General features: G+C 47.3%; 1 protein-coding gene across 1 annotated transcript in view; it reads right to left on the reverse strand.

Annotated features, from left to right (window-relative positions):
- The window catches only part of KCNK12 (potassium two pore domain channel subfamily K member 12), a gene marked incomplete at both ends in the record, with an annotated part of 40,591 nt that extends 15,712 nt beyond the window's left edge, over window positions 1–24,879 (reverse strand). Inside the window, one exon of the mRNA XM_084235437.1 lies at window positions 24,489–24,879. Coding sequence (XP_084091563.1) covers window positions 24,489–24,879 — 391 coding nt within the window. The remainder of the gene's footprint in view (window positions 1–24,488) is intronic.
- Window positions 24,880–25,984: the final 1,105 nt, after the last annotated feature.

The raw sequence follows: 25,984 nt of genomic DNA on the forward strand, positions 1-25,984 counted from the left end.
CCACAATCCATTTATTTATTTGTTTGTTTGTTTGTTTGTTTGTTTTTAATTTAAATTTTATTTCTATATTCCCCATACAATTACAACCCCCTAATTTTGACCCCAATCCTGCCTTTCCTCACCCCCACCCCCCCATAGAGTGTCTCTGGTTTCATAGTTGTTTGTTGATTTTGATATTTTCTTTCTTATAGTTATTCTTTTTCCTGGTCCCTTATTTAAGTTTTCTAGATTCCTGCTATGAGTGAGACCATCTGATATTTTTCTTTTTCTTTCTGGCTTATTTCGCTGAGCATGATCCCTTCCAGCGCCATCCATGTTGCTGCAAATTGCATGTGTTTATCTTTTGAATGCTGAGTAATATTCCATGGTGTATATGTACCACATCTTCTTGATCCAGTCATCTATTTTTGGGCATTTGGGCTGTTTCCAAAGCTTAGCTATTGTAAATAGTGCTGCTATAAACATAGGGGTGCAGGTGCTCTTTGGAATTGATGTTTCTGTGTCCTTTGGGTAAATACCTAGGAGTGGAATTGCTGGATCATATGGAAGCTCTATGTTTAGTAGGTCCAGAAATCTCCACACAGCTCTCCATAGTGGTTGGACCAGTTTGCACTCCCACCAGCAGTGCAGGAGAGTTCCTTTTTCTCCACACCCTCGCCAACATTTGTTGTTGCTAGTTTTTTTAATATGTGCCATTTTCACTGGTGTGAGATGGTATCTCATGGTAGTTTTGACTTGCATTTCCCTGATTACAAGTGATGTTGAATATTTTTTCATATGCCTGTTGGCCATTTGCCTGAAATCCATATATTTAAATCCTAACCCCCAAGGTGATGGTATTAGGAGGTGGGGGGCCTTTGGGAGATGATTAGGTCATGAATGGGATTAGTGCTCATATAAAAGAAACCCAAGAGAGCTTTCTTGCTCTCTTTCTGTGTGTGAGGATACAGTGCGAAGGCAGCCACCTGCAAATCAGGAAGGGAGTTCTCATTGGATGCTAAATCAGCTGACACTTAGATCTTCAGCTTCCCAGCTTCCAGAACTATGAGAAATAAAGGCTGCTCAAGCTATTAGCTCTGTGGTTTATTTGTTATTGCAGCCAGAATTGATTTATTTTTATTTTTTTTTTAAGCTTGGCATTTTTTTTTTTTATAAATTTTATTGTTCTATTCCCCATACAATTGCAGCCCCCCCATTCTGACCCCAATCCCTCCCCTCCCACCCCCGCCCCCCTAAAAGTGTCTCTGGTTCATAGTTTTTTGTTGATTTTGATTTTCACTTTCTTATAGTTATTCATTTTCCTGGTCCCTTATTTAAGTTTTCTAGATTCCTGCTATGAGTGAGACCATCCGGTATTTTTCTTTTTCTTTTTGGCTTATTTCGCTGAGCATGATCCCTTCCAGCGCCATCCATGTTGCTGCAAATTGCATGTGTTTATCTTTTTTGAATGCAGCCAGAATTGATTTAGACAGGAAGGTTGGAGTCAGAGATTAGGGTGTAGCCAGCACCCACCACTTAGTCAGAGCTACTTGTTAAGCTTCTATTTCCTCATCTATCAAATGGAGGCGTATTGCCTCACAGGGTGGCTGTGAGGATTACATGGGACGGCTCTTAGTACTCAACAAAGTGCTTGGCACAAAGTCAACACTTGTAAATATGCTCATTATTAAGGTTACACACTGAGCAAAGGGCAGAGATGGGAGAAGGCTTAGCTGGGCAGACCTCTATCTTGGAGAAAATATAAACGATAGCCCTAAAATTTCATGTTAGTAAGTCAAATGTTACTTTTAATGCTTTCAGTCCTGTCTTTTCCATTCAGGTTGTGTAACACAACACCACAGACTGGGTGGCTTATCTGTGTCTGGTGAGGACAAAGATTTAAGTTCCTAGAAAGCACCTTCTTCCACCTCAGTTGGTGGGAGGAGTAAGGAAACTCTCCTGGGTCTCTGTGATAAGGACACCAATCCCATTTGCAAGGCCTCTGCCCTTATAACCTGCTCACCTCCTAAAAGTCCTACCTGGAGGTTAGGTATAAACATATGCGTTTTCACTCACATGTGCACTTCCTCTCTCATAACATTATGAAGTGCCTACTGTGTGCCAGCCATGGGGTATGTTTGTTGTGCCAAGGGGCTTAGTGTCTAACCTGGGAAGTGGCAGGGCACAGACTCATCTATTAGGGGGTTTGATAAGACCCTAAACAGTAAGTCCATTTGAGACCATGTCTTTGTCTTCTGCAAAACCAAAGGAAAAAGATCATTGCCCATGTCCCGTACTTAAAAGATCCGTGAGACTTGTTTCTCTTTGAATTTGGTGTTGGTTTCCTGTGAGTGTGTCTTCACTTGCTCGTTTGCTTGAACCCTGCATTCCCTATTGCCCACTTGCCTGCTTCAGTGGGAAGCCAGAACCAATGTAATGATCAGTTGCTGTAGGACTATGTCCTGGCACTTAGTCCATCTCTCATCAAATTTTAGTTCTTTTTTAGTTTGTGTCCTGCCTTCCTCTTCCTTCTCTCAAGATCTGCTGAGCATCTGCTATGCAAGCCCTGTGCTGGGACACAGCCCTGCCCTCTTAGAGCTTATGGTTCACCTTATACTGGTTTGATCACTTAAACTTGTCCAAATCCTTTGTGGAAGCAAGCTGACTTTTAGTCAAGGAGAATAAGCAGCAACAATTTCTGGAAGTCTCCAAGTCACACCAGTTCCATCATATATACAGCTGCTCTTTCTCTCAGGTGGTCTTTAAAATGCAAACCAGGGGCCTCCCTAGTGGCACAGGGGTTAAAACACAGCACTATCAAGCTATTGCCAGCCACTGCAGCTCGAGTTTGATCCCTAGACAGGGAGCTAACCCATGTATGGCACAGCAGCCCTCTCCTGTCTCTCCTGCTGCTCCCCTCAGCAGTGTATTTCAGTAGATCCACCTATTCTGCTCCCCACTCTGTCTCTGGTGAATCCTTTCACCACCACCCCCCACCTCTGGTCTACATCCCAGTTCTTGTATGAGTAAATAAATCAATCTTTAAAAAAAAATAAAATGCTAACCAATTTTCCTTCATCCAGGAAGGTTCTGACATGTGTCAGTCTGATGGCAAGGGATGGCTTCCACGGCCCCCCAAGAGACATGTTGAAGTCCTAGCCCCCCAGTACCTCAGAACATGATTGTATTTGTAGCTAGGACCTTTAAAGAGGTAATTTAGGTAAAATGAGGTCATATAAGTAGACTCTAATTCAATATGTCTGATATCTTTGTAAGAAGTGATCAGGGCACAGACACACTCAGAGAGAAGACCACATGAGGACACAGGGAGAAGACAACCATCTACATGTGAGAGAGAGAGGCCACGAAAGAAACCAGCCCATCTAACACGTTGATCTTGAACTTCTGGCCTCCAGAATTATGTGAAAATAAACACCTAATCTGGTCCTTCATTACAGAAACTGGAGATGTCCCCTTTGCAAGACTCCAGAGCCTAGGCTTGCTGATCCCTGGCTTTTTCTGTTTTGTACAGCAGCCGTGGCAGCAGGGAGCTCAGATACAAAGCTTCGTTTCTGAGCCCTGATCAGGAGGCTGTGTTTATATTTATCCTGCTAACTGCAGGGGACTGTTTATACCCAGAGCAATAACCTCCCAGGAGAGCTGGGGGCAGCCAAGGAGCCAGCTGCTTCTGTCAGACCTGCTGGGCCCCTCCAGCCAGGCCAATACTCTCAGGCCCAAGCTTCTCCTGTGCCACATCCTTCAGGCTCTGGGAGCCCGCTCTCCTCACTCCTACCCTGAGCTCAGGTTCCAGGGGTGAGGGCCGGTCTTCCTGGAGTGCAAGGGTGGCAGGGAGGCTGAGTTCTCTCTCAAGCTCGTGCAAAGTGCACAGTACTGCTACTGCAAGCAAGTCATGATTCTCGCCTCAGATTCTACATGATACCAGTTTTCCGTAGGTGCTTAGTAAACAGAAGACAAAGTTTGGATTTTAAAAAATCAGTCTAGATTCATGCTGTCATAAACTGGAAAGTGTGTCTGCTACCTGTCCTCCCTTCTTGCTTCCCTTCCAGAAAAGTCTGAGGGGACGGGCTCCTGGAGGTGGGCCTTGTTCTGAGGTCTTCCTGCCAGGCTGGGCTTTTAGGGGTCTATGAGAGCTTTCAGCTGGCTCCTGCCTAGCCATGCTGCATAGATCCTTGTTTAATCAGAGAAACCACTGCCAGGCTGTGACCTTTGAGGTCCTCAGCAGGGACAGTGTGAGATGGAAGTTCCAAAGCCAGGAGGAGGTGCCAGGCTCCTGCTGCCTGCCAGGAACCCTTGTGTGTAGGAAGCAGTGTATGCCACCACGGCATGGCCTGACCCATGGAGATGTGGCGAAGTGCTGGCTAGGGGATATCTAGTCCCAGGTGGATAAATGCATCGCCTGTCCACACACAGGCCTGGGAATGTCTTCCTCTTAAAGGATCTATCTGAGATGGGAATTTTCTTGAGCAAGCGTGTCCATGAAACTGTAAACAGAAGAGCCTCTTGGGCATTCTGTCACACACTCTCCCTCCCTCCCAGCAAACACACACCACAAGCATAAACAACCGCTCCATTTTCCTTTTAAGCTCTGATCCTTATACTGTGTTGCTTTCCTGCCTGGGCCTCTGTGGAGTTTCATAGTTTTAGAGGCTATTTTCACAGATGGTTCATCTACCTTTCCTCACAACTGTCTGTGAGACGGGTGTTATTATCCTCGAGTCTCATTCACAGTCTGAGGCTCAGAAAGGCATGGTCTATGCAGGTGGCATTCAGAGGCCAGGTCCGTGGCCTCGCATAGGCTCCCCCTGCAGGTCTCTGAACCACTGCAACTGTCAGAGCAGAGCCTGTTGGCTCCTGCCCTAGGGCTGGAAGACACCCCTGAAGACAGTGGGGTGTATCTCCCAGGCATGTGCTCTGTTGGTTTGTTGGGAGAAAGGACAGAGGTAAGATGAGGATGGTCTGCGGCCCTGGACATTCCCCATGGATTTGGCTTCTGGGAACTGGAACCCAGGAAGCTGGGTGGGGATGGGCTGTTCCCACTGCCACTATGATTCTGGAGATCCATGGAAGGATGTTTACCATCTTTAAGTTCTCTTATTTCCCATCTCTTTGCCAAGGAGTAAGGTGTCACCCACCCAGCTTAAGTTCTCAAAGCTCCTTCTGCCACTTCGGGAGTGGGGAGGATTTTTCCATCAAGGAGCTGGAAGAATGCCCCATCACTACTCCTGGGAGTGGGGTTCCCCCATATGGGAGTGGGGAGTCCCAAAGGCCTGCTTGCTCTCAAGCTTCTGGTGACAGGGAATGGCCAAGCAACATTCCAGAAACACCACCACTGATGTCACATCTTTCTTTTGGACTGACTCCACTCTCTCAGAAGAGAGCACTAACAACAAAGACAGACTTCCACCCTGTTGTCGGACACACAGACATGCCAGCATGCCCCCTTCCCTGCCCTGTCCTCACTTCTTCTTCAGCATACAGATGGTATCTCTGGGGTAGAGCTAAGCCAAGGCAATTCTCATATTAATTCTTAACGTGGTCTTATCCTGTTCTTCAGCAAGGCCTCAGAGCCCAGGGTAGAACACGGGAGCCCTGGCATCTTACCTGGGCCCTACACCTGTCAGCCCTAAACGACTGGGATCCTTTACGGAGAGTGGCTTCTGGAAAAAGCCTTTCTCTTTCACCTTCTTGACCCCAGATATGGCCAGCACTGTTGTTCCCAGAGCTCTTACTAAAACACACCAGCCCTGTGTACTTTCTAGTCTGAGTAACTTATAGATTGCAGAAGCTATAATTTCATGGGGTTTGTTTTAAATGCCCTTTGCTGGCAGACGTGGGCTCAGTATGAGCACTCTGTAATTTTCCATCCTTCTAAATGGCCCCCTGTAGCTAACAAGTACCATGCACCAAACATAACCCACCCTCTTTCCGCCCCCCAGACAACCCAGTTACTCACACAGTCTTCACCGGGCCCTCCTGAAGTGTCCCTGGGTTTGATTCTTTGTGTATGGGGGGTTGGGCAATTGTGCTTTTGACAAACTATATCACATCCTTCTTAAGGAATACTATGCATCTGACAATGGGGACGTCTTAAAACACTTATTTCTACATTATGTGTAATATATGAAAAGCAGGTCCAAAAAAAGCTCAAAGGCAAATCTCTGCAGTTTTAGTAGTAGAAATAACAAGGTTTTTCTCTTTCAGTTCATTATTCCTCTCTTTTTCAAATGTTCCAAGGAGCATGTATTTTTTTTTTTAACAAATTAGGACAACTCATTTTGTCATTTTGAAAAGACAGGATCTAAGATTCATATAAATGTGAGAAGACAGAAAGGTGAGGAGGTGCCAGATAGGTGGTCAGATTGTTACCAGCTGAAGCCAGAGGAAGAATGGTCACTGAAGCCTGAGTTATCAGAGGAGATGGCCTTCACATGCTGTGTGGGTTTCGGATAAATGAAGAGCTAAGGTCAGGAGGGTGTTCTGGGTAGAGGTAATGCTGTAAAAAGACCAGGAGGTGGATGGCCCTGGGTCTTGTTCGTCTAGATCTCAGGATGCAGCAAAGGGAGCGTGTGCTATCCTCAGGCAGGGAGAGGTGAGGGCCACTTTGTAGAACTCTGAAACTGTAAAGTAGGTTCTGCCCAAGGAGACGGCAGTCAGAGAATGACCCTTGGAGAGGCCTGGCAACAACTCAATGTCTTTTCCCAGTTCAGCCTTTTATTTAGTACCTTTTACATCTCTATATTTCTTACCATGCAGCACCAGCTTTGCTGTGGCGGGCGGGTGTGGCAAGGAGAGGTTGCAGGAACACCTGGGTTAGAAGCTTCCCTCTGTCACTTGCTAGTTCTCTGAGAAAACCATTTAATTTCTCTTTGCCTCAATTTCCTCATCTGTAAAATGAGCGCGTGATTTGTACTGGCTTCCAAAAGACAAATGAAGATTAATTAAGAAAACATAATATGCTTAGCATGGGGCTTGGAAGTGTTGACCACTTGTGTGCTGTTAGAGAACAAGGAACAGAATTTCTAAAGATAAAGGATAAAGAAGAATGGAGAAGAGGAAGGTGGAATTTCACTGAACTTCCTTTGTTTTCTTTGGGCAAATAATTCCCTCAGGAGGTCAGCTGGTGTTTTCTGTGTGCTCTCTTGGTGGGAGGTTGGGGGGACACCCCAAATTAACCTTGCAGAAAAAGAGACAACTATGTACAGGGAGAAACTGTAAATGAAGCAGACATCATAAGTGCCCCACAAAAAGTCCCTCCCCCATCCAAAACTTCCAGTGAGAGCCCAGGGGCTCGAGCTGTGGGTTCCAGTTTTATGGCTTGGACTTGCACAACGCAGCAATTATTGCAAAGACCTCTGAATTGATTTGTTCACTGAATTGTTCTCAGTCGTTATAACTTTCTCTAGATGCTTGTGCTTAGTTTTCAGATGTGTGTAAGTGGTTTTAAGATGAAGAAAAGATGCATAAAAAACAGTATCAAATTTATTCACAGGAATGTGTCAATACATACTTTCCCCATTCATTCATGGATCCTGGAAGTAAATGTAACTTCTGCCATATGGATTCTGCAAACATACCTCTAGCATTCACAGTGATCCTCATATTTAGAAGGTGGAGAGGCTTCTAGTTCAAGATGATCATCTAATCACCTGAATTTACTCCCCCTCTAAAGAACCTATGAATAATAATGGCAAAGGGATATCAAGGCACACACCAAGAAGAACTTAAAGGGAGGGAGGGAGGTGCCCCTGGGTGAGGAATGTCAACATACAGTGGAAGGTGGGCAGCAGATGGGGAAGCGGCTACGCCTAATGAAGTGGGTGAGGAAGGTGCAGCCCAGGGAGGGCTCCAGCTGAGGGTGGGGGGAGGAGACCAGCCTATCACACAGATCATGGCTCACTGCTCACCCGCTGACATAAAGAGAAACTTCCTCCCATGCATCCTGAGCTGTTAAGAGTTTTTATTTTAAATCATAAATGTGTTTGACAGCACAGATCAGATGTTTGAGGAAAGCGTGCAACTTTTCTCTCAGTGTTCTCCTGGCTTAGCCACTCCTTCTTCAATACCACCCAGTCTCAGTCTTCAGCTCTCTTCTTCTAGGTCCCATGATCATTCCCTAGAACTCAGGGGTTCCAATCTTGGCTGTACATTGTAGTTTAACAAAATATTAATTCCTGAGGTCCAGCCCCCAAGGAGCATGACACAATTGGATTAGGAAAGAGATAACCTGGACATCAAGACTCTTGACCTGCCACCTCCAGGTTATTTTATTTTATTTTTTTTTAAAGATTTATTTATTTATACAAGCACTGGGTACAGTCAGAAGCGCGGGAGGGTGAGAGAATTCACCAGAGCGGGAAGCAGAGCAGCCAGAAGGACCGAAGTACACTGCTGAGGGCGGCAGGAGGCGCCATGTGGGACCCTCCCCCGGTGGCCAGGGAGCAGCAGGGGATGGAACCAGCGCTGCAGAGGCTGCGGGCAGCTTCAACCACTGCGTCACCAGGGAGGCCCCTCCAGGTTATTTTAATATGCAGCCAAGGTTGAGAATCACTGCCCTAACTGCTCTTTGGAAGGGCTTTAACTAACACTTTCACAAGTGGCTCTCACCCCTGGCTGCACATTAGAATCATCTAGAGAACTGTAAAAATACTAATTCCCAGGACTGATTCCACAGAGATTCTGATAGACTTGGCATAGGGTGAGATCTGAACACTGTTTCTCTCTCTCGATTTTAATTACTGCAGTCAGGGTTAAGAAGCAAGGGTCACAAATCCCAAATTTGTTTCTCAGCATAAGCTTGCATATTCAGTCACCTTACTGAGTCCAAGTTTAAGAAACATCTCAAAACTATTATTTTCCTAACTGAGCTCTTGACTATCTCCCTCCTAAAAACCCTTGATTGTTTACAGTCTTATACTCAGTAAAAGGCAAATCCATCCTTTTTATTTCTAGGGTCAAAATTTTAGAGCCCTTTTTTGAGCCTTTCTCTCACATCCTATACTGGATCCACTAGCATATTCTGCCACTTCAAAAAAAATCCAGAATCTAACCACTGAATTTTACTTAAGCCATGAAAGAATAACTTGAGCTAGATATCCCTCCCACCACAAACAACTAGGAAACTGGACAAAATCCACAAAACAATAATTTTCAGACACTAGAAAATGTGCCATGCAAGATTATGACCCTTGAGCGAAGGGAAACAAATGAGACCTTTAACTGCCCTGGTTTTCTGTCTGGTGGCATTTTCAGATAGCAACAGACTGGGGAATCCAAGCATAGCCCAGATATTTCACTGGAGTGAGGAGACAGAAATTTGGGTTTAAGGAGGACAAGGCAGTGATAACAAAGGGAGATGGAGAATACTGAAGAAGGAACTACCAAGAGAAAGCTCTAGAACTCTGCATGGGGGTTCCTTTGAAACTTTGAGTAACAATTATCTGCAGGTATATGTAGAAGCTCCTCAAGACCAAGGAAAAAACAACTTCCAGAAAAGAACAATTGTGAGAGAGCTATCAGCCAAAAGATTCCCAGAGGTCTCATAGAGCCAGAGGACCTGAGTTCCTGCCAGCTAGGTGAAAAGGTTGTACTATGTAAGGTTTTCAGTAAAGGCCCAGACAGGTTATGCTTTAATAAGGTGGCTAAACAGGTCTCAGAGAAAAAGTCTTTAGGCCTGCCTTTAAAAAGCTTAAGAAACAAGCCTGGAAAAGATCAAACTGATCTATAAGTAATTTTTAACTGTCTGCCAGAACAAAGTCCAGCCCTGTTTAAAGGAATCTAACCCAGTCAAGCATCAAAAAAGGTAAAATTCACAATGTGTCTAATAAAAAATGATCATACATGAAAAGAAACAGGAAGATGTAATCCACAAATAAGAGAGAAACCAGTCAACAGAAAGAGAGCTAGAAATTCTAGAGATCAAGGAATCAGCAAAGACATTTAAACAGGTATTAATATGCCCAAGGATTTAAAGGGAAAATGAGCATAATGAGGAAGTGGGAAAAATTTAAAAGAGCTAAGCGGAACTTCTACACATTAAAAAACACAATATTTGAAATAAAAATTTCACTGGAAAGGATCAACAACATATTAGATACTGTAAGGGAAAAAGACTGAACTTCAAGAGGCCAATTGAAACTTATCAACATGAAACACAGTGAGGAAAAAGACAGGAAAAAAAAAAAAGAAAAGAAAGAATCTGTTACTTGAGATAATATCAGGTAGTTTAAATGCATATACTTGGAGGCCAGAAAGAGATAATGGAGTATCAAAAGGAATATTTGAAGAAATAACAGTCAAAACTTTTCCGAAGTTAACAAAATTTATAATACAGAAATGCTAGGCGTGCACTAGGTCTGAAGTAGTATAAGCACAAAGAACTCTACCAAAGCACATCAAAATCAAATTGCTGAAAATCAGGGAGGATGAGAAAATCGTAAAGGCAGCCAGAGAAAAAAAGGCACATTACTGCATATAATCAAAGAAATCACAAACTTCTTGTAAGAGAATATGTAAGCCAAGAAACAATCTTTAAAATGCAGAAAGAAAAATAGAACCAGTCCTTCAACCTATATATCTTTGCTGAAAGACTCTGTCCTTTCTCCGTGGCTCTACCAATCACACCTTTGTCTAAGTCACCATTGTCTCGCTCCTGAAATATTTCAAAAGCTTCCTGTTTTCCATGCTACTACACTAGTTCCTGTATAGTTTTGTGTTGACTAGTAGCCAGAGTGATCTGAAAATATTAAGTCAGCTCATCTTAAGACATTCCAGTGGCTCCCCATTTCACTCAGAGTAAAATCCAGAGGCCTCGCAATGGTCCACAGGCCCCACATGATCTAATCCTTGATTACTGTTTCAACTGCACATTCTAATACTCTACCACTTGACCTTCTTCCAAACACTGTTTCAGCCACACTGGCTTCCTTGTCATTCATCCAGCAAACCATGCAAGTGGCTGCTTAAGGACCTTGGCACTTGTTGGAATAATTCTCTAGGTGGCCACATGGATCACTCCTTTGTTTCAGTCTACATCTTTGCTCAAGGGTCATGTTATCAGAGACCCCTTTAGATCACCCCCTCTTCCATCCCTCTCCATCTCTCACCTTGTTTTTTTCCTTTAGCATTTATCACCATTTGACAACTTGTTTGTTTATTGACTACCCCAATTTGTTTATTGACTAGAATGTTGGCTCCATACAGTAGGGTTGTTTTCTACTTGTTCACTGCTGTATGTACAATATGAACTCTCTCACACACACTGCATCCCTATCTTAAGTTTTTCTGAAGCTCTCCAGTTCTGGACTCCTTGGTGCATAAAAACATTTTGGTGCCCTGGGTATAGCTCAAAGGAGCTGGGAGGAACCTAAATGACATGTATTTTACTATAGTGGCACCACTCTGCTGTTGGAAATCCTGGAAACATTGCAAGGGAGGAGAGTCAGAGGCTTGCAGATGCTAGTTTTCAGTCATACTACAAAGAGAAGTTGGGTCTTTCCCTTTAGGGTATGAATCACTTTCTTCCTCTTTGCTCAGCCCTGTGCAGGAGAAGGGTAGGGTCAGGAATGAGGCTAGAATTAAGTCGAGTACTCAGCTCCAATTCTCCAGCCAGAGGCCCTTCAGCCATAAACAGCTATAAAAGAAGTTTTATGGAAAAACATTAAAAGAAATAAAGCAGGGATTTCAGTTGAAGGTGAAAATGATTCTAGGGACAAAGATGCCATGAATTAAGTTGCTGCATGCCAATTTCTGTTGCACACAAATGCTTTCCTGCATTGCCTTTCTCACCAGCTGCCCTCAGCAATCTGAGTAAGGAGGGGAGGCCTGCCCTGCCAAGCCTAGCTTTGGAGGAGGGGTTTTCTCCACTGGTCTCAGACCAGATTCATTCCCCAAAATCTCCTGTGCAGCCACAGCATCCTCAGAAGCCTTCTCCCATTAGACAAGCACCCAAATCTCCAGGTACATCATAAACATCCCCAGGCCCGGAGGCAGCCCTTTCCCTAGATCTTCATATGTGGACTTGATGTCAAGAAATGGGGGAAGAAAGAACATCAAGAAGACCCAAGATAGTGGAGGTGGTGAGGGATCACTAGATCCTGCCATTTGACGCCTGGAAACATCTCTCACAGCTTCTCTGTTCCTTTCCACAAAAGCGTGATCCCCAGCCCCCACCCCTAGTCCCCTCTACCACTTCACTCTTCACATAGATAGCCAGCATCCTGGCTTACTACATAAACAATATGTACTAACCAAAGCCTATTAAGTGGGGGTGTTTCCCATGAGCCTATGAGGCAGACATCATTTTGAGAAAAATGTGTCTTATAGCAGCTAATGTGTATTGTGCAAAATGCTAACTCTTTGTTCAAAGTATGTACATTAGTAGCTATAAAATAAAATTATAACTATCATGGATCAGGAGCCACTTGGAGCTCATGAAGAAACAATACACATTGGCAATCCTTTTGAATGAGTTTGGAATCACACAGCAGTTCAGGGCTGAATATACAAACTAAGTACATACTCTTCAAGGATTTACCACTCATAGAGACATGTAAGCTCCTCATAATGTGAAAGGGACGGCTTGTAGTGGGTTGATTTAAATGTTCAAGGTGAACAGCCAAAACAAAGGATTTAATAATATATGGTTGTTTCTAGGCAGTCTGGAGACCGACAATTTAGACTAACTAGATTGCCCGATTTAACGGCCTAACTATATAGTAATTAATCAGCCAGAATGCTCTTCTAAAACACTCATCATCACATTACACTCCTGCTCAAGAAAGCAGAATGACTCCTTATTGCTTACCAGCCCAAGTCTAAACACTTCCGTCTGGCTTCCTTGGCCCTCGGATATGACCTAAACCTACTAAAGCAGTTGGATCTGTCATTGTTCCTTAAAATGCCAAGGCAGGTTGGTCTTGACCTCACACTCATCTCCCAGGCCTAACAATCCTGCAACTTCACAAGCAACTTTAGACACACTGGAACAAGCAGAGGATCTGGGGCCAGAATCCTCAGCTTAGGGTCCAAAAACTCACTGTGTGATCTCAACCAAAGCATTTATTTTTAAAAACACTAGTTCAAATTAGAGTGCTTATTAAATGCTGGGGTCAGACAAGGAGCCTTCCTTCCTTTGTCAGAATTCTCCCATCGACCATTTGAGATCAGCACTATGATTATTCCCTACTTTATAGAGGTTAAAACTGAAGCTTTGGAAGTTCATTCATTTGTTCAACAAATACCAGGTGCTGTGCTACCAGTGGGATTATAACAGTGGATGAGAGAGACAAGAATCCTGCTTTCATGGAGCAGAGAGTGACCAGAGGTCAGGCAACAAACAAAGAAGTAAACAAACGTATTACCCAGATATATGAAAGAGGCACATGCTCTGAGGACAATAAAACAAGGAAGTGTGATGGACAGTGGCTGGGGGTGAGTGGGGGCAACACAGTGGTCAGGGTATCTGGGGAAGGGTTCTCAAGGGTTGACATTTTAGCTTCAGATGTTGAGGTTTGAATGCGGCTAAGAAGTCAGCTGCACTGAACACAGGGGGCAGTGCTCCATAGAGCAGGGACAGCAAGTGCAAATGTCCTGAGGTCTAATGATTCCAGTTTTGCTATAGTAACTTGAGCAAAGCAGACAATGGTACCAGTGAGGCCCAAAGCGGGCAGGGTAGTGGTCAGAAGATGAGTTGCTTAGAGTCAAAAACTTTTAAAGTAGTGCATTACTGGTCTCAGCAGGGATACAGGTAGCATGGAGTTCCTGCTGGAGTAGGATGGAGAAAAATATTGTATGTGAGATGGTCAAGGAACACAAACCCTGGGTCTTGGATGGGTTGTGGAAGAACTCTGGAGAGGGGTGGAGAGGAAGACAGTGAGCTGGTCTTCTCAGTGAATGAGCAGTCATACTACAAAGAGAAGTTGGGTCTTTCCCTTTAGGGTATGAATCACTTTCTTCCTCTTTGCTCAGCCCTGTGCAGGAGAAGGGTAGGGTCAGGAATGAGGCTAGAATTAAGTAGAGTACTCCGCTCCAATTCTCTAGCCGGAGGCCCTTCAGCCATAAACAGCCATAAACACTTGGCTTTGCAACCCTGCTGGCGAATGAGAAAAGGCCCCTTAGCACCTCTTCCAGATGACAGTATTGCACTGTAAGTTGTCTCCTGGAAATGCAGATTCCCTCTTTCTTAAAATGGAGACACCCACTTGCCCACTGAACACCAAGTAGCTTTCTCAGGTACTTTCCTAAGTCATTCTGGTCTGCATGGCAACTGCACTCAGTACGGGGCTCAGGACACACTTCAGCTCTTGTCATACATGCTTCTGAACTGCCTGCCCACTAGGTCAAGTGTATTGCCCAGCAATTTGCCCGCGATCCCTCAACATGAGGACTGAGCTGCCTTAAGGATCTGAGGTTTGTGCAAACATGGCAGTGGCAGTAAAGGGTTAGGGTTAGCTGCTGGTGCTGACATATTGGTTGCATGATGCAACTCATTTTAATGCAGTGGGATACCTGCCTGCTTAGAGAAGTCCGGGAGTGAAACCCTTCACAAACCGAAGCTGCCTTAATAAGGCAGAGTATTATTTAATTTCTAAGTGGGGATTTGCATGTTTTACTTTTTCTTAAACTGCCACCTAGGTAAAGTTGAGAATAGTGAAAACAGGCATTTGTTCAACAAATATCACTGGAGCCCCACCCATGTGCCAAGCTCTGTACCAGACACTGGGAGATAGTGTAATGAATAGGCTCCTGGGTGCTGGGAAGACCAGGCCATTCCAGTTGGGGGTTGACAAAGGCAGGGTTGGCTTCCCTGCTGTCTGCCTGGGGCTTCCAGACCTCTTTCAGAGCTGGCTCATAAGCCATCTCAATTTTCTTCCTTCACTTCCCATTTAAAAATAGAATCCAACCACCAGAAAACTGCATGGTCTCTAAAATATTCCCTGCCCCCGTAGGAAATGCCAACACACTCAACATAGCAGAGTTGCGTGTTTTCCTTTGCCTCACAGGCCCGGGCTGCCCCTGCAGCATTTCTGGCAGGCCCTGGTGTTACAGCTCCCCACGAGGTGCTCAGAATTCAGAACACTTGGCAGCAGGAAATGCGATGGTGGCCATTTGGAAAGGATTAGGGAGAAGTCATGCAGAGTGCAATTCGGGGTTTGTGTTGATCTCAACTGTAACTTTCCAGAAAGCTGGGAAACCCAATTCCAATAAAAGCTCCCCAAGTATTTTTGGAGGCATTGTGATAGTGCGGGGCAGTGCTGGGTAGGTGGTGGTGGAAGGGCGGGGGGGGAGGGAGCAGAATGGTTTTTCCTGGTTTGTGGAATTACATTTAGTTGCTGATAACATTTTTGTGAAATCTCTGGGCCAATATCTGGTTTCTAAGAGGTGTGCCATGAGTAGGTGAGAGAGGAGGTGGAGTTACTGGCTCATGTAGAATTCAGTGGGCCCTCTTTGCAGCTGGGGGAATCTGAGTTGGTAGGAGCTGGGACCAGGGCCCTGGCCCCCTTTTTCAGGACTGAACTAGTTTGGTTTCACTCCAAGGCAGGGTAGGACAGGAACCCAGTTGACTTAGAGCCACAGGGATGGTGCTGCCAGCCAGGGGAGCGCCAGCCAGAATGAGCCAGGTGCCTGCGGCACACCTGCCAGCAGCTGACTGAATCAGAGGCCCAGCAAAGGGGCCCGTGCACAGCCAGCCCCCTCCCACCACAGCAGCAGGAAGAGGAGGGTAGAGGATGGTGTTGGGAGGTTCCTGGGGACCAACTGAGCCCAGACTATACTACTTTTGTTGTTTTTTTTTTTTTTTTAAACAACAGTTCAGGGTTTTGGGTTAGCATTTATTCATTCCATCCATTCAGCATACATTGATTAATCTCCTACTCTGTGCCAAGCATTATGATCCATGACTCGTAGAAACTACCTCTTTGCTTTAATCATCTCCATCTCCCGACACAGAATAGTCACCCAAGGCTCGGCTGCTGCCGTGATAGCCATCATTGTTGTCAGTTGTAGCAGAAACAAGCACTACCAAGACATAGCTCCCGAACTACAGGAAGAAGGAAGGAAAATAACTGCAGGTACCTACTGCATGCCAGGGTCCTGTGCCAGCTTTTGACATACTTTATCCCACTGAGCAGAGGCTTGCATTATTACCAGGATACAGGCATAGAATCAAATAACGATCATGACTGGGGGCAGTAAGAGGGACGTCATAGCAGAACTCGTACTGGTGGGCCCTCTGAGCTGGATCTTGAAAACCAAGTTCACTTGGCAGAAAATGGAGAAGGGCATTCCAGTGGAGGGAATAGGATGAGCAATGCTCTGAGCTCTGAAGTACTTGGATTTCAGGGGTGAGGACAATAGGAGAGGGTGGGAGGGGGAAGGTGGGGGGACAGCTGAAAGCTAAGAGTGGCTATAGGTGGAGGTATACAGGCAGGTGCATAATGGTTCCATGATCCATCCCCCCGCCCCCCTTCCCCCACCAAGTTTGCCTCCAATATATGACCCTGGGCAGAGGCTCTTGCAAGTTGACTGGTATTTGGGAGGCCCTGTGCCGAGCTGGCCATGTCCCTAGACTTTTCTGACTAATGTGCTCAAGTACAGATTTTCTGGTGATTTGGTTCAGGTAACCAGTGAGTGGCAGGGCTAGGTCAAGACTGCCAGTTCTCTGTCCATTACTACTATCCAAGTGCAAAGCTGAGGTTCCTTCTTTAGGCAGCAGCTTGGCACAGTGGGCCTCCAAAATGCCTTTCAATACCAGCTCCCAAAGTTCTAGGGTGCGTAACACGAAGTACCATGCTCGCCTACCCTCTCTTATCTGCCTGGCAGTCTGTCATAGACAGGTGCTGAGTTGTGAAGGATGGAAAGCAGGTAACTCTTGGTGCAGTATAATCATCAACAGCAAGGAGCACAGCACAGCCAAATAGGATTCCTAAACTATGCTTGAGCCCTCGTGGAGTTTGTTTTCCTCCTCCATCCTCACCACCCAGCCAACCCCAGACCAGGTTGTGATGCTTCCTTCTCCGTGGTAGTGTGCAGCTCAGGGGCAGCAGAAGGGATGCTGGGCCATCAGGAGCCCTGAATACTCTGTCTTGATAGTGACTTGCTGTGTGACCCCAGGCAAGTCACTCAACCGAGTCTGTTTCTCTAACTGTAAAATGGGATAAGAGCCTCCTTGCAGGTATCCTAGGATTTTAGGGAGGATCCTGAGTATACATGAATAAAAACAGAGTAAGCTGGCGAGCATGATACATGATTGGGGGTGGGGTGGGGGGAAATGAATGAGACCAACAATCGTTTGGTTATCCCCCTCACTCCTTAGAACTAAGGCCTTGGCTGCTAGATAGTGGAATCTGGAGAGAGGAGAGGCTGGCAGGCCCTCCAACCTTCCCCATCCTGCTCTAGGAGGCCTCTAACTTAGAATGCTGTCTCCACGGGAGCTATATAAGTCTACACTGTACTTCACTACTGGAGGGTGAAGATTAACTGTAGGTCCGGGGGCCTGGAGCAGCACCCTGGCTCCCACCTGCAACAGGGCTGTTGCTGCAGCACCAGCCTCCACCCACAGCCCTAACACCAGATCCACCCAAAAGAAGTGTGGCAGGGCCTGGCCCCTGCTAGTCTCAGCTCCTCAACCTCCCTCTAAGTCCCAGCACTGCCAAGAGGCCCATCCCACCTAGAAAAGCAGGAGGATGCACAGAGGGGTGGGGACCAGAGGCCCATCTAACCCCCCACTCAATCACTCATTCATTTATTCACCAACTATGTTCTTTAAAAAGATGAAAGAGCATACACATAGGAGGAATTATTGAGATATTCTAGTAGAGGAACCAAAGAAACTGCATTTTAAAGAGCACCCACCAAGGCCAGTTATGTAACAGTGGAGGACAGCAACACGCCTCAGAGACAGTAGCCAATGAGAGTGCAGCAGATGCCACACTGCAGGGTGGCTGAGACCCACGGGGCTGGCACAGAGTGATGTGGCCCGGGTGCACTGCAGGATCTGGGCAGTGCCTCGGTTTCCCTCCATGCAGTACAGGGGTCTGGGGAGCCAATCAGTGCTTACCAAGCACCTGCCAGGCACCGCAGGCACAGAATAACCCACTCAGTCTTTCAAGAATCCCTGTGCGGCAGGAACCATCCTCATCCTCACTTTACAGAGGAGGAAACTGGGGTGAGGAGAGAGCCCTCCAGTCACTGGGAACACATGGCTTATCTGTGGCAGAACTGCAGATTGGAGCCCAATCTGCAGGGCTAGCCTGCTTAGTCTATACTGAACTGCATCCACATGGAAGCAGATGGCTCCAGCCCCACCAGGGAGAATATCAGAGCTAGAGGGGATCTCAGTGCCCCTGTGCCCTCCTTCCTTTTAGAAATGGAGAAACTGAGGCACTGGGTGGTGGTGTGTCCCAAAGTCATGCAGCCAGTGAGGGGCAAGGCTGGGTCTGGGCCACCAGTGCCTGATTCACTGCTGCTTGTCCACTCCCTGGTTACTCCAGGGTGATCTGGGAACCAACAACATGGGCATCCAGGGAGCTTGTGAGGAAGGCAGACTCTCAGGGCACACCTAAACCTATGAACAGAAACCTGTAGCACCGTTCTGGGCTGTTCCAGGCAGGGGTCCTGAGCACAGCTGGGAATGAGGGGAATAATGCCCCCTTCCCTCAGCCAGCTTGCCTAGGGGTGGCAGCAGACTATCCCAGGGCTCCAGGGGTCAGGCGGGTTCCCCTCTAAGTCTTTGTCTTCAATAGCCTGGCAGTTGCTCTCATCTTTTCTCCTGCCTGCCCTTCTCCACTCACCGAAAACTTCCTAAAGAAGCAGTTCTCACCAAAGCAGGGGAGCCTGATGACACCTGTTCAGGAGGTGGCTCCGTGACCTGTCTGCATGGAGCAGTTAGCTCCATAACTGTCTGAATCTCTGCTAGGCTCTGTGGAAGTGGCGGCTCAGTTTAGGAAAGACCAGACAGTCTCTCACTCCAGAGAGGCCATCACAAGTGCCATGAAGATAGCCGTTTCATCGGCTCCACAGTTTCGCCACTGGAAAGAGGACAGAAGTAAAGACCATCCGCAGAAAGACGATCACGGTGGCATTACTCAAAATAGCTCCAAACTGGGAACCACCCAGGCCCCAGCGATAATACCAAGTAAATGGAATATTATGAACACACCAAAATTAGTATGTGAAGGCCATGTGGAAACACAGAAACAACACAGATGATGAAATGTTAATAAAAGGGAAGTATTTCAGCACACACCAGCTAGTTTCCTTTCTTTTCCCTACAAAAGGTATGACAAAGAGCTGCACAGGAGCCTGCAAAAATGAGCATTGTATTAGGACATTGTGGCATGAGCGACTTCTCTCAATTCATGAGAAATTCCTGAGTGCTTACTAGGTGCTCGATCTAATGCTGGGTGCTGAGGATGCAGCAGTGAGTGAGAATGTATTTCCTGCTCACCCTCTAGAGCTTGAGATCTAAGGACATACATTTCCCCTAAATGTCCTTCAAAGTTGTCATAGCATCATCTTTCAATAAAAAGTGGTTGATGAGAGAAAGCAGTGAGGAAAGGTGCGCTTCTCCCGGATAACATATTTCACTCTTGGTATCAGAACCATCTCCAGCTGGTTTACATACATGTTAGAAGAAAACGGAATGTAAATGTGGTAGTGACATTTCGGTCTTATAATGTCTTCGTTTCCTTTGAAGCAAAAACACATTTTAAAAATCCATGTTAAAAAAAGAGGAAAAAAGTTAGGACCTGTTACTAATCTCGCAGTTGAATAATTAAGTGTGCCTAATTCTGAAAGTAGCAAGCTAAATTATGCAGTGCCAAAAGTGACAACTCCATACCTACACCATTCCATCTCTAGCTGCATGGTTTCAGCTTTATAGCTAAAGTACGCTGCCAGAAAACCTAATAAAAGGAAGCAAAAATATTTCTGTTTATGTCAAGCTGCCATTTGAGAAAGACTTAAATATGTTCTTCTCTATGTGTAAATTTGACAGCAGTTGCATAATTAAACCCCCAGTGGAGAATTTCCCTTTAATCTTTTCAAAGTCAACCAGTAAAACATCCTGTAGAGTATGAAATGATGGATTAATATGCCTCAGATTATTTGGATATCTGAATTAGAGCACCACTTCCAAGAACATAATTTGGGACTAAAGAATACAAGTGACTGTCTTTATCTTTAGGAGTTCCAGTATCATAGGAAGATGCAGGTTAGTCAATGACATGCCGAAGGCCCCATGTGCATCCATGAGGAGTTATGCTTGTCCTGGATTTTGTTGAATGGAGGGATGAACATATGGATACATTCATTCACATTAAAGCAAATTTGATTCAGCCCTTTGGGAACATGTTATATAGGATAAATGGGGGAAATAATAATTACCCAGGATTTCAGTTCATGTAAGCAATGAAAAGGAATAATTTAGACCACAGAGTAGATTTTTACTTTGCTTAAGTTCTTCAGATTGGCTTTCAGTACAACCTCAACTACTGCTGGACAGTTACTGGCAACTTTTTCCCACTGCTGGGAGGACATAGCTCTGTGTCTACACAACTGCAAACTGCCTGGCTCTAGATGGGACCCTTTTCAAGCCAAATGTCAGGACAATACCCCATTTCATGATGATGATCCACCTGACCTTCAGTATCCACAGTCACACCCAAACTCTTCCATATCTCCCTTCCATGTCTCCCATTTCTTTCCTTTCTTCTTCTCCTCCCCTACACACACACACACACCCCACATGCAAAAGAAAGCAGAGTTAAGTGGCTCCTGTCCCTTGACCAGAGTTTACCTGACTGTCTCCTACTTGCTAGTGCTTCTGTCTCTGACCTTCTTGGTACCAGCCCTCGCCTTCCCAGCCATCTTAAGACCTGCCAGGTCCTTTTATCTTAGACTTCTAAGATATATTTAATCCTTCAAGCTTTCTCTGTACTTGATAAGTTGTTGGCCTGACCAACATTACCAGTTCTCCTGTTCTAGACACACACACACACATACACACACTCACACAACCATATAGACCCATTATAAAATACTTCAATCTCAAACAACTTAAGTCTTATCCCTGCGCCCACTAGGATGAGGGAACAGAACAGGTGCACATGTTTAAGTGTGAAGTTATACTCCAAAAATTATATAATTATGTAAATGAATGGCAAATCAATAAAATTTGATTAAAAAAAGATATGCTCACCAATTATATGCATGGAATTGGTAGAAGCAAACACTGCATAACTTCAATTCCGGACCTAACTGAACACATAATTAACTGTACCTTGAGATAAGTCCCTTGATACTCTATGCTACATGTGATTGGACCTAAGTTCCCCTTTGTGGTTTAATCATCTTTAGTGAGGACAGCCAAGATATGCTGCCCCAAAATGCTGTGCTCCATTTGCCCATGTTTGAATACACTTTAGCCTTTGCCGGTGAAATAAGTCTTCGGCCTGACACACACAATGCTGACATCTTCATGGAAGGTTTTCTGTATTAATCTAGATGAACCATTCATCTAGAGCTACACAACACAGAGAAAAAGAAATGTCCACACTGCTGCATGGACCATGCACACTGTGAGAGTCACTGACCAAATAAAATCGAGCGCGTGCTAATTTTCCTATTCAGTGGATGAGGTGGCAGATCGAAAATCCTGACTGCCCATTTTGGACTGAGCTTTGGCTCCCTGAGCTGCTGCATCCATCAAAGCACCAGTAATAATAATTGTCTCTGAAGACTCAGGGCATTTAAGGGAAAGAAACTATGTAAGCAAAAGAGAAAATGATATATGTAGGCCTTTACTTAAATCTCATCCAAGTACTTTTTGCAAGAGAAGGCTGAAATGATAATCATGCTACTGTGGGATTCAGCAGGTCTCTGACAGAACTGACGAATTTGCAGTACTGCCCCAGACCATCACAGCACATGGATAACTGTCACAGACCCTACTAATTTGTGGCTGTCATGGTACCCTGCAAAGGGCTAGTTGGATGCCAGCACAGGCTGGTTCTGGTCCCTGAATGATGCTCCCCTCTGGAATGAACATCTCCCTGCAGTAGATTTTGGAAACAATCACTGGGACTGGGGCTGGGGCTGGGTCATTCGTAACATTGACACATGCTTCAGTAGCCCTCCTACACTGCTTGCCTACATCCAAAAACACAAATCAAGAAAGAGAACATAGATCCTTTCCACTTGACTAAAGAACAGCCAATCCTGCCGGTAGATTAAAGGCTGGGGCTTGGAACAATTTGCCAACATGCTGACTTGATTTTGTGCAAAGAGCTGAGAGAAGCTTTAGAAGCTGTGACCGGGCAGTGAATGAAGAAGCTGATAGGAAACTGGCAAAATACACCAAAAATAAGTCTTAGACTCTGAAAGATTTGGAGGCTACTAGAGATAAATGGGGAAGAGATAGAGAAAAGAGGTGATAGAGGGGTAAACAGTGACAGGGCAGCAGCACTGGAACTCTGGTGGAGGGTGGGGAAACATGCACATGTCCAGATGTGAGTCTGTACCCTCCAAGGCATACAGATTTCTAAACAAATGGTTAATCTAAGAACTTTGCTTTTTTTTTTTTAAAAAAAAAAAAAGGGACAGAAGCTTATCAGAAAGGCACAGAGACCACGTCTCTGTAACGAGGTCCTATTTGAATGGACTGATGGCCCACAGGGATGAGCATACCACTAACATCTTCCCATTTAGCCTGTGGATTCCATTAGGAAGCCAAAGCGTGTCACGGGTAGAGGAATGCTGTGGCTGCCTAATATGCATACAGGTGTGCCTCTAGATGGAAGAGAGCAAAAAGGTGTGTTCACAAGAGGAAGAGCACAAATCAATAATGAGCTATGAACACATGATGTCATCCTCCAGGACTAAGCATCCTTAGTACTTTTAAAGCACTGGGGAAAAAAAAAAAACAACAAAAACTCTAGTTGCTATAGCAACTTGATGCAGTTCTTAAAGGGGGATATTTTGAGGGGGTCATGTTATATCTTCAGTCACCATAACAACATGCTATAGCTTTTAAAGGGTATTTTTATCCAGTTTGTGTGTACTTTGGACTTGGGCCATATTTGTCTTTTCTATTAAAATAATCAGATCAAGCATGACACATAAAAAATCATTAAAGGCGAGGAAGTTCTTTCATCAATTGTACATATACATTCAGAGAGACATCTCTAGCTGCTCATATCCTGCACATGGATATAGTCTTTCTGCTTCCCAGAAGCCATCTGGCTTACGCTGGTCAGTTAGTCCATGCTCCCTTCTGAATTGGCATACCAAACCAGTCCAGTATCTGCCCGTGGAAAGAGTGTGAAGCCCCTCACTTCTCAGCCCAGTGAAACCAGCCCCCCCACCACCACCAAAACTACTACAGGAGACAGTTCCTTGGGGTAATAAGGTTTGACCAGTCAAATGCCTTCTCCCACCTGGGATTTGAAGCAGGAGTGCATGGGGCACACACAAAGTCTGACCAAAGTGAAAATCTTGTATTCCACACCCTGTAGAGGCCTGTATTCCACACCCTCCATGTCAGGGGACATGGAGCTTGGGGAGAGGGAGCAAGAGAAGAAGAAAGAGAGGGAAGGGTGGAGTGGGGAACAATGGTGGCTCCAGAATCTCTGCAAAGAGACTCAGAAGAGGGGTGAAAGTAGGAGATGTGGGGGGCTTAAAGGCATAGTTCCTTAGCATTTTTTGTAGGTTGTGGAACCATGAACTGCTTATACAAAAAATAGGGAGAAAGTATAGGGGAACACCTCCCGCCCCCAAGCCTCTTCTAGGTACCAGAACTGGTTGGATGATAGATGGTAAGGTGAAACCCTGGAGAAGAAATAGAAGGGGGAAGAAGATCAGCTGGGGCGGAACAAGAACAACTGAAGTCCTGGCCTCCGAGTCTAAGGGCCTTTTCTCTGGGCATGGCAGTGTAGACCCGGAAGAGGGCAAGATCTAGAGAAAGATTCTAGGGAAAGTGGTCACCTTCCCAAAGGCAAAAGGGCTAGAAGACACTAAACGGAAAAGGTGGAAAGAAAAGACAGAGAATAAAATCGTGGAGGGAAAGAGGGGGAAGGGACTTTGCAAATCTCCTGGATGAGGGACCTGAGGCCCGTGCGTCATGGGACATAGGAAAGAAGCATCAGGTCCTTGAAACATTCTTACAAGTCCTTTTCTAAAGGAGAAAACTGAGTATTTGGTCACAGAATTGGAAATATCAGGCCCTGAGCGGTCCCGGGTCTGCCCAGCACCTGGGTGAAGGTTCTCCCCACTGGGCCTCACTGCCATGCTAGTGACCACCGGGTGCGCGCCAGAGACAGGCCTCTGGGGGCTCCTCGAGGGCTGAAAGTCACTTGAGGGGGACCGGCGGGGCGCAGGGCGGGTGGGTCGGGGGTGCGGCGCAGCAGACAACGGGGCTTTAAGGAGCAAGAAGCAGAGGAGGCAGGCAGCGGGATGGCGCGGGAGGAGGGACGCGCGTGGGGCGCGGCACTCACCTATGGTGGACACCACTGTGCCCACGAAGTAGAAGGCGCCGGGGAAGTCCCAGCGCGGGCGGAGCGCGTCGGCCCGGACGCCGGCCGCCAGAGCCGCCTCGTAGTGCCGAAGAAAGGCGCGCAGCTCCGGCTCCGCCACGCCGTGCGCCGCGCTGAAGTTGCGCAGCGTGGCGCCCCAGCGCGCCCGCGCCTCCGCCTCGCCCGGGCTCTCCAGCGCCGAGAAGACCGTGGCGCCCGCCACCAGGTAGAGGCCGATGAGCGCCGCCAGCAGCACGAAGCGGCCGGTGTCCTCGTTGAGGTGCGAGCGGCGGCAGCAGCAGCAGCAGCAGGAGGGGCGCGGCAGGCGGCGGCGGCAGCGGCGGGGCGGGGGCCGGGGGCTGCGGGAGGACATGGTCCGGAGCTCAGCCCCGGGGCCGGGGCGGCGCTCGGAGCCCGGGCCGCGACATCCCCCCGGCGGGAGCAGGAGCGTCAGGGTGGTGGGCAGAGGTCGGGGGCCGCCGCGGAGCCCCTCGCGGCTTCCCGCGGCGCCCGGACGGCGGGGCGCCTCCGCCTGGTTCCCGGCGCTCAGGCTGCACGGGGGTCACGCGGCCCTTCGGGGGCCCGGGTTGGGGCGCTCCTCTCCGCGCCCCGACGCCTCGCGGGCTCCCGCGGCTTCTCGCCCGCCGCTCCCGAGCGCGGGGGTCTGAAGCGAGGCCCCTGCCGCCCCGTGGCCGGCGCGCGCGGGGCCCCGGGCCTCATACTCCTCTCCAGACAGGCCGCGGGCTGCGGGCGGGGCGCGCTGTGGAGCCCGGGCGCCTAGGACCGGGGCGCCACGGCAGGGCTCGTCGAGAGCCCCTGGGGGCGTCCCATGAGGCGTTCCCGGCGGGGCGGCTCCCAGGCCCAGGCAGAGCGGGCAGCGCAGCGCCTGCCTCCGGGTCTGAGCCGGCGGCGTCGGCTCCAGAGCATCAGAGCCCAGCCGAGCCCAGGAAGCGCTCCCTTCCCAGCTCCTGCAGGAGAGTCGCCCGCCACGGAGAGGCGGAGTCACCAGCGCCCGGGGCGGGGTGTTTGGGAGGGGGAATTAGGCGGGGAGGGAAGGGATGGGATGCTGGGTTGCTGCAACGCCTCCCGATGGTTTTGGAGACACTGATGCGGGGCGCAGAAGCAGGTGTCCGGACTGCGGTGCTGGCTACCACCCCGCCGGAGGACGCCGTCCCATCGTGCCCTGCTTTTCGGCTCCGAATCCCTCGCTTATCTCTACGCTGCCGACAAACTTTGCCCAACTTGATGGTGCGCTGCGGTCCAGAGACGGGGGGTCCTCACGACGCGCATCCCCCGACACCAGGTTCTTGGGCTCCAGTCCGAAGTTTAAGTTCCCTATTGCTCCCTGCTCCCTGGAGCCTTCCGCAGCGCCAGCTCTCGGAGAGTTCCTCTGGGGGAATGAGCCGGCTTGGGAACCGGCGGGAAGGGGGTGTCTGGGCTCCGGGACTGAGGCGTGAGGGCGCCTCCCCCCGGCTCGG

Source organism: Talpa europaea, assembly GCF_964194135.1.
Source record: "Talpa europaea genome assembly, chromosome: 6".
In the NCBI taxonomy this organism is placed as follows: domain Eukaryota; kingdom Metazoa; phylum Chordata; class Mammalia; order Eulipotyphla; family Talpidae; genus Talpa; species Talpa europaea.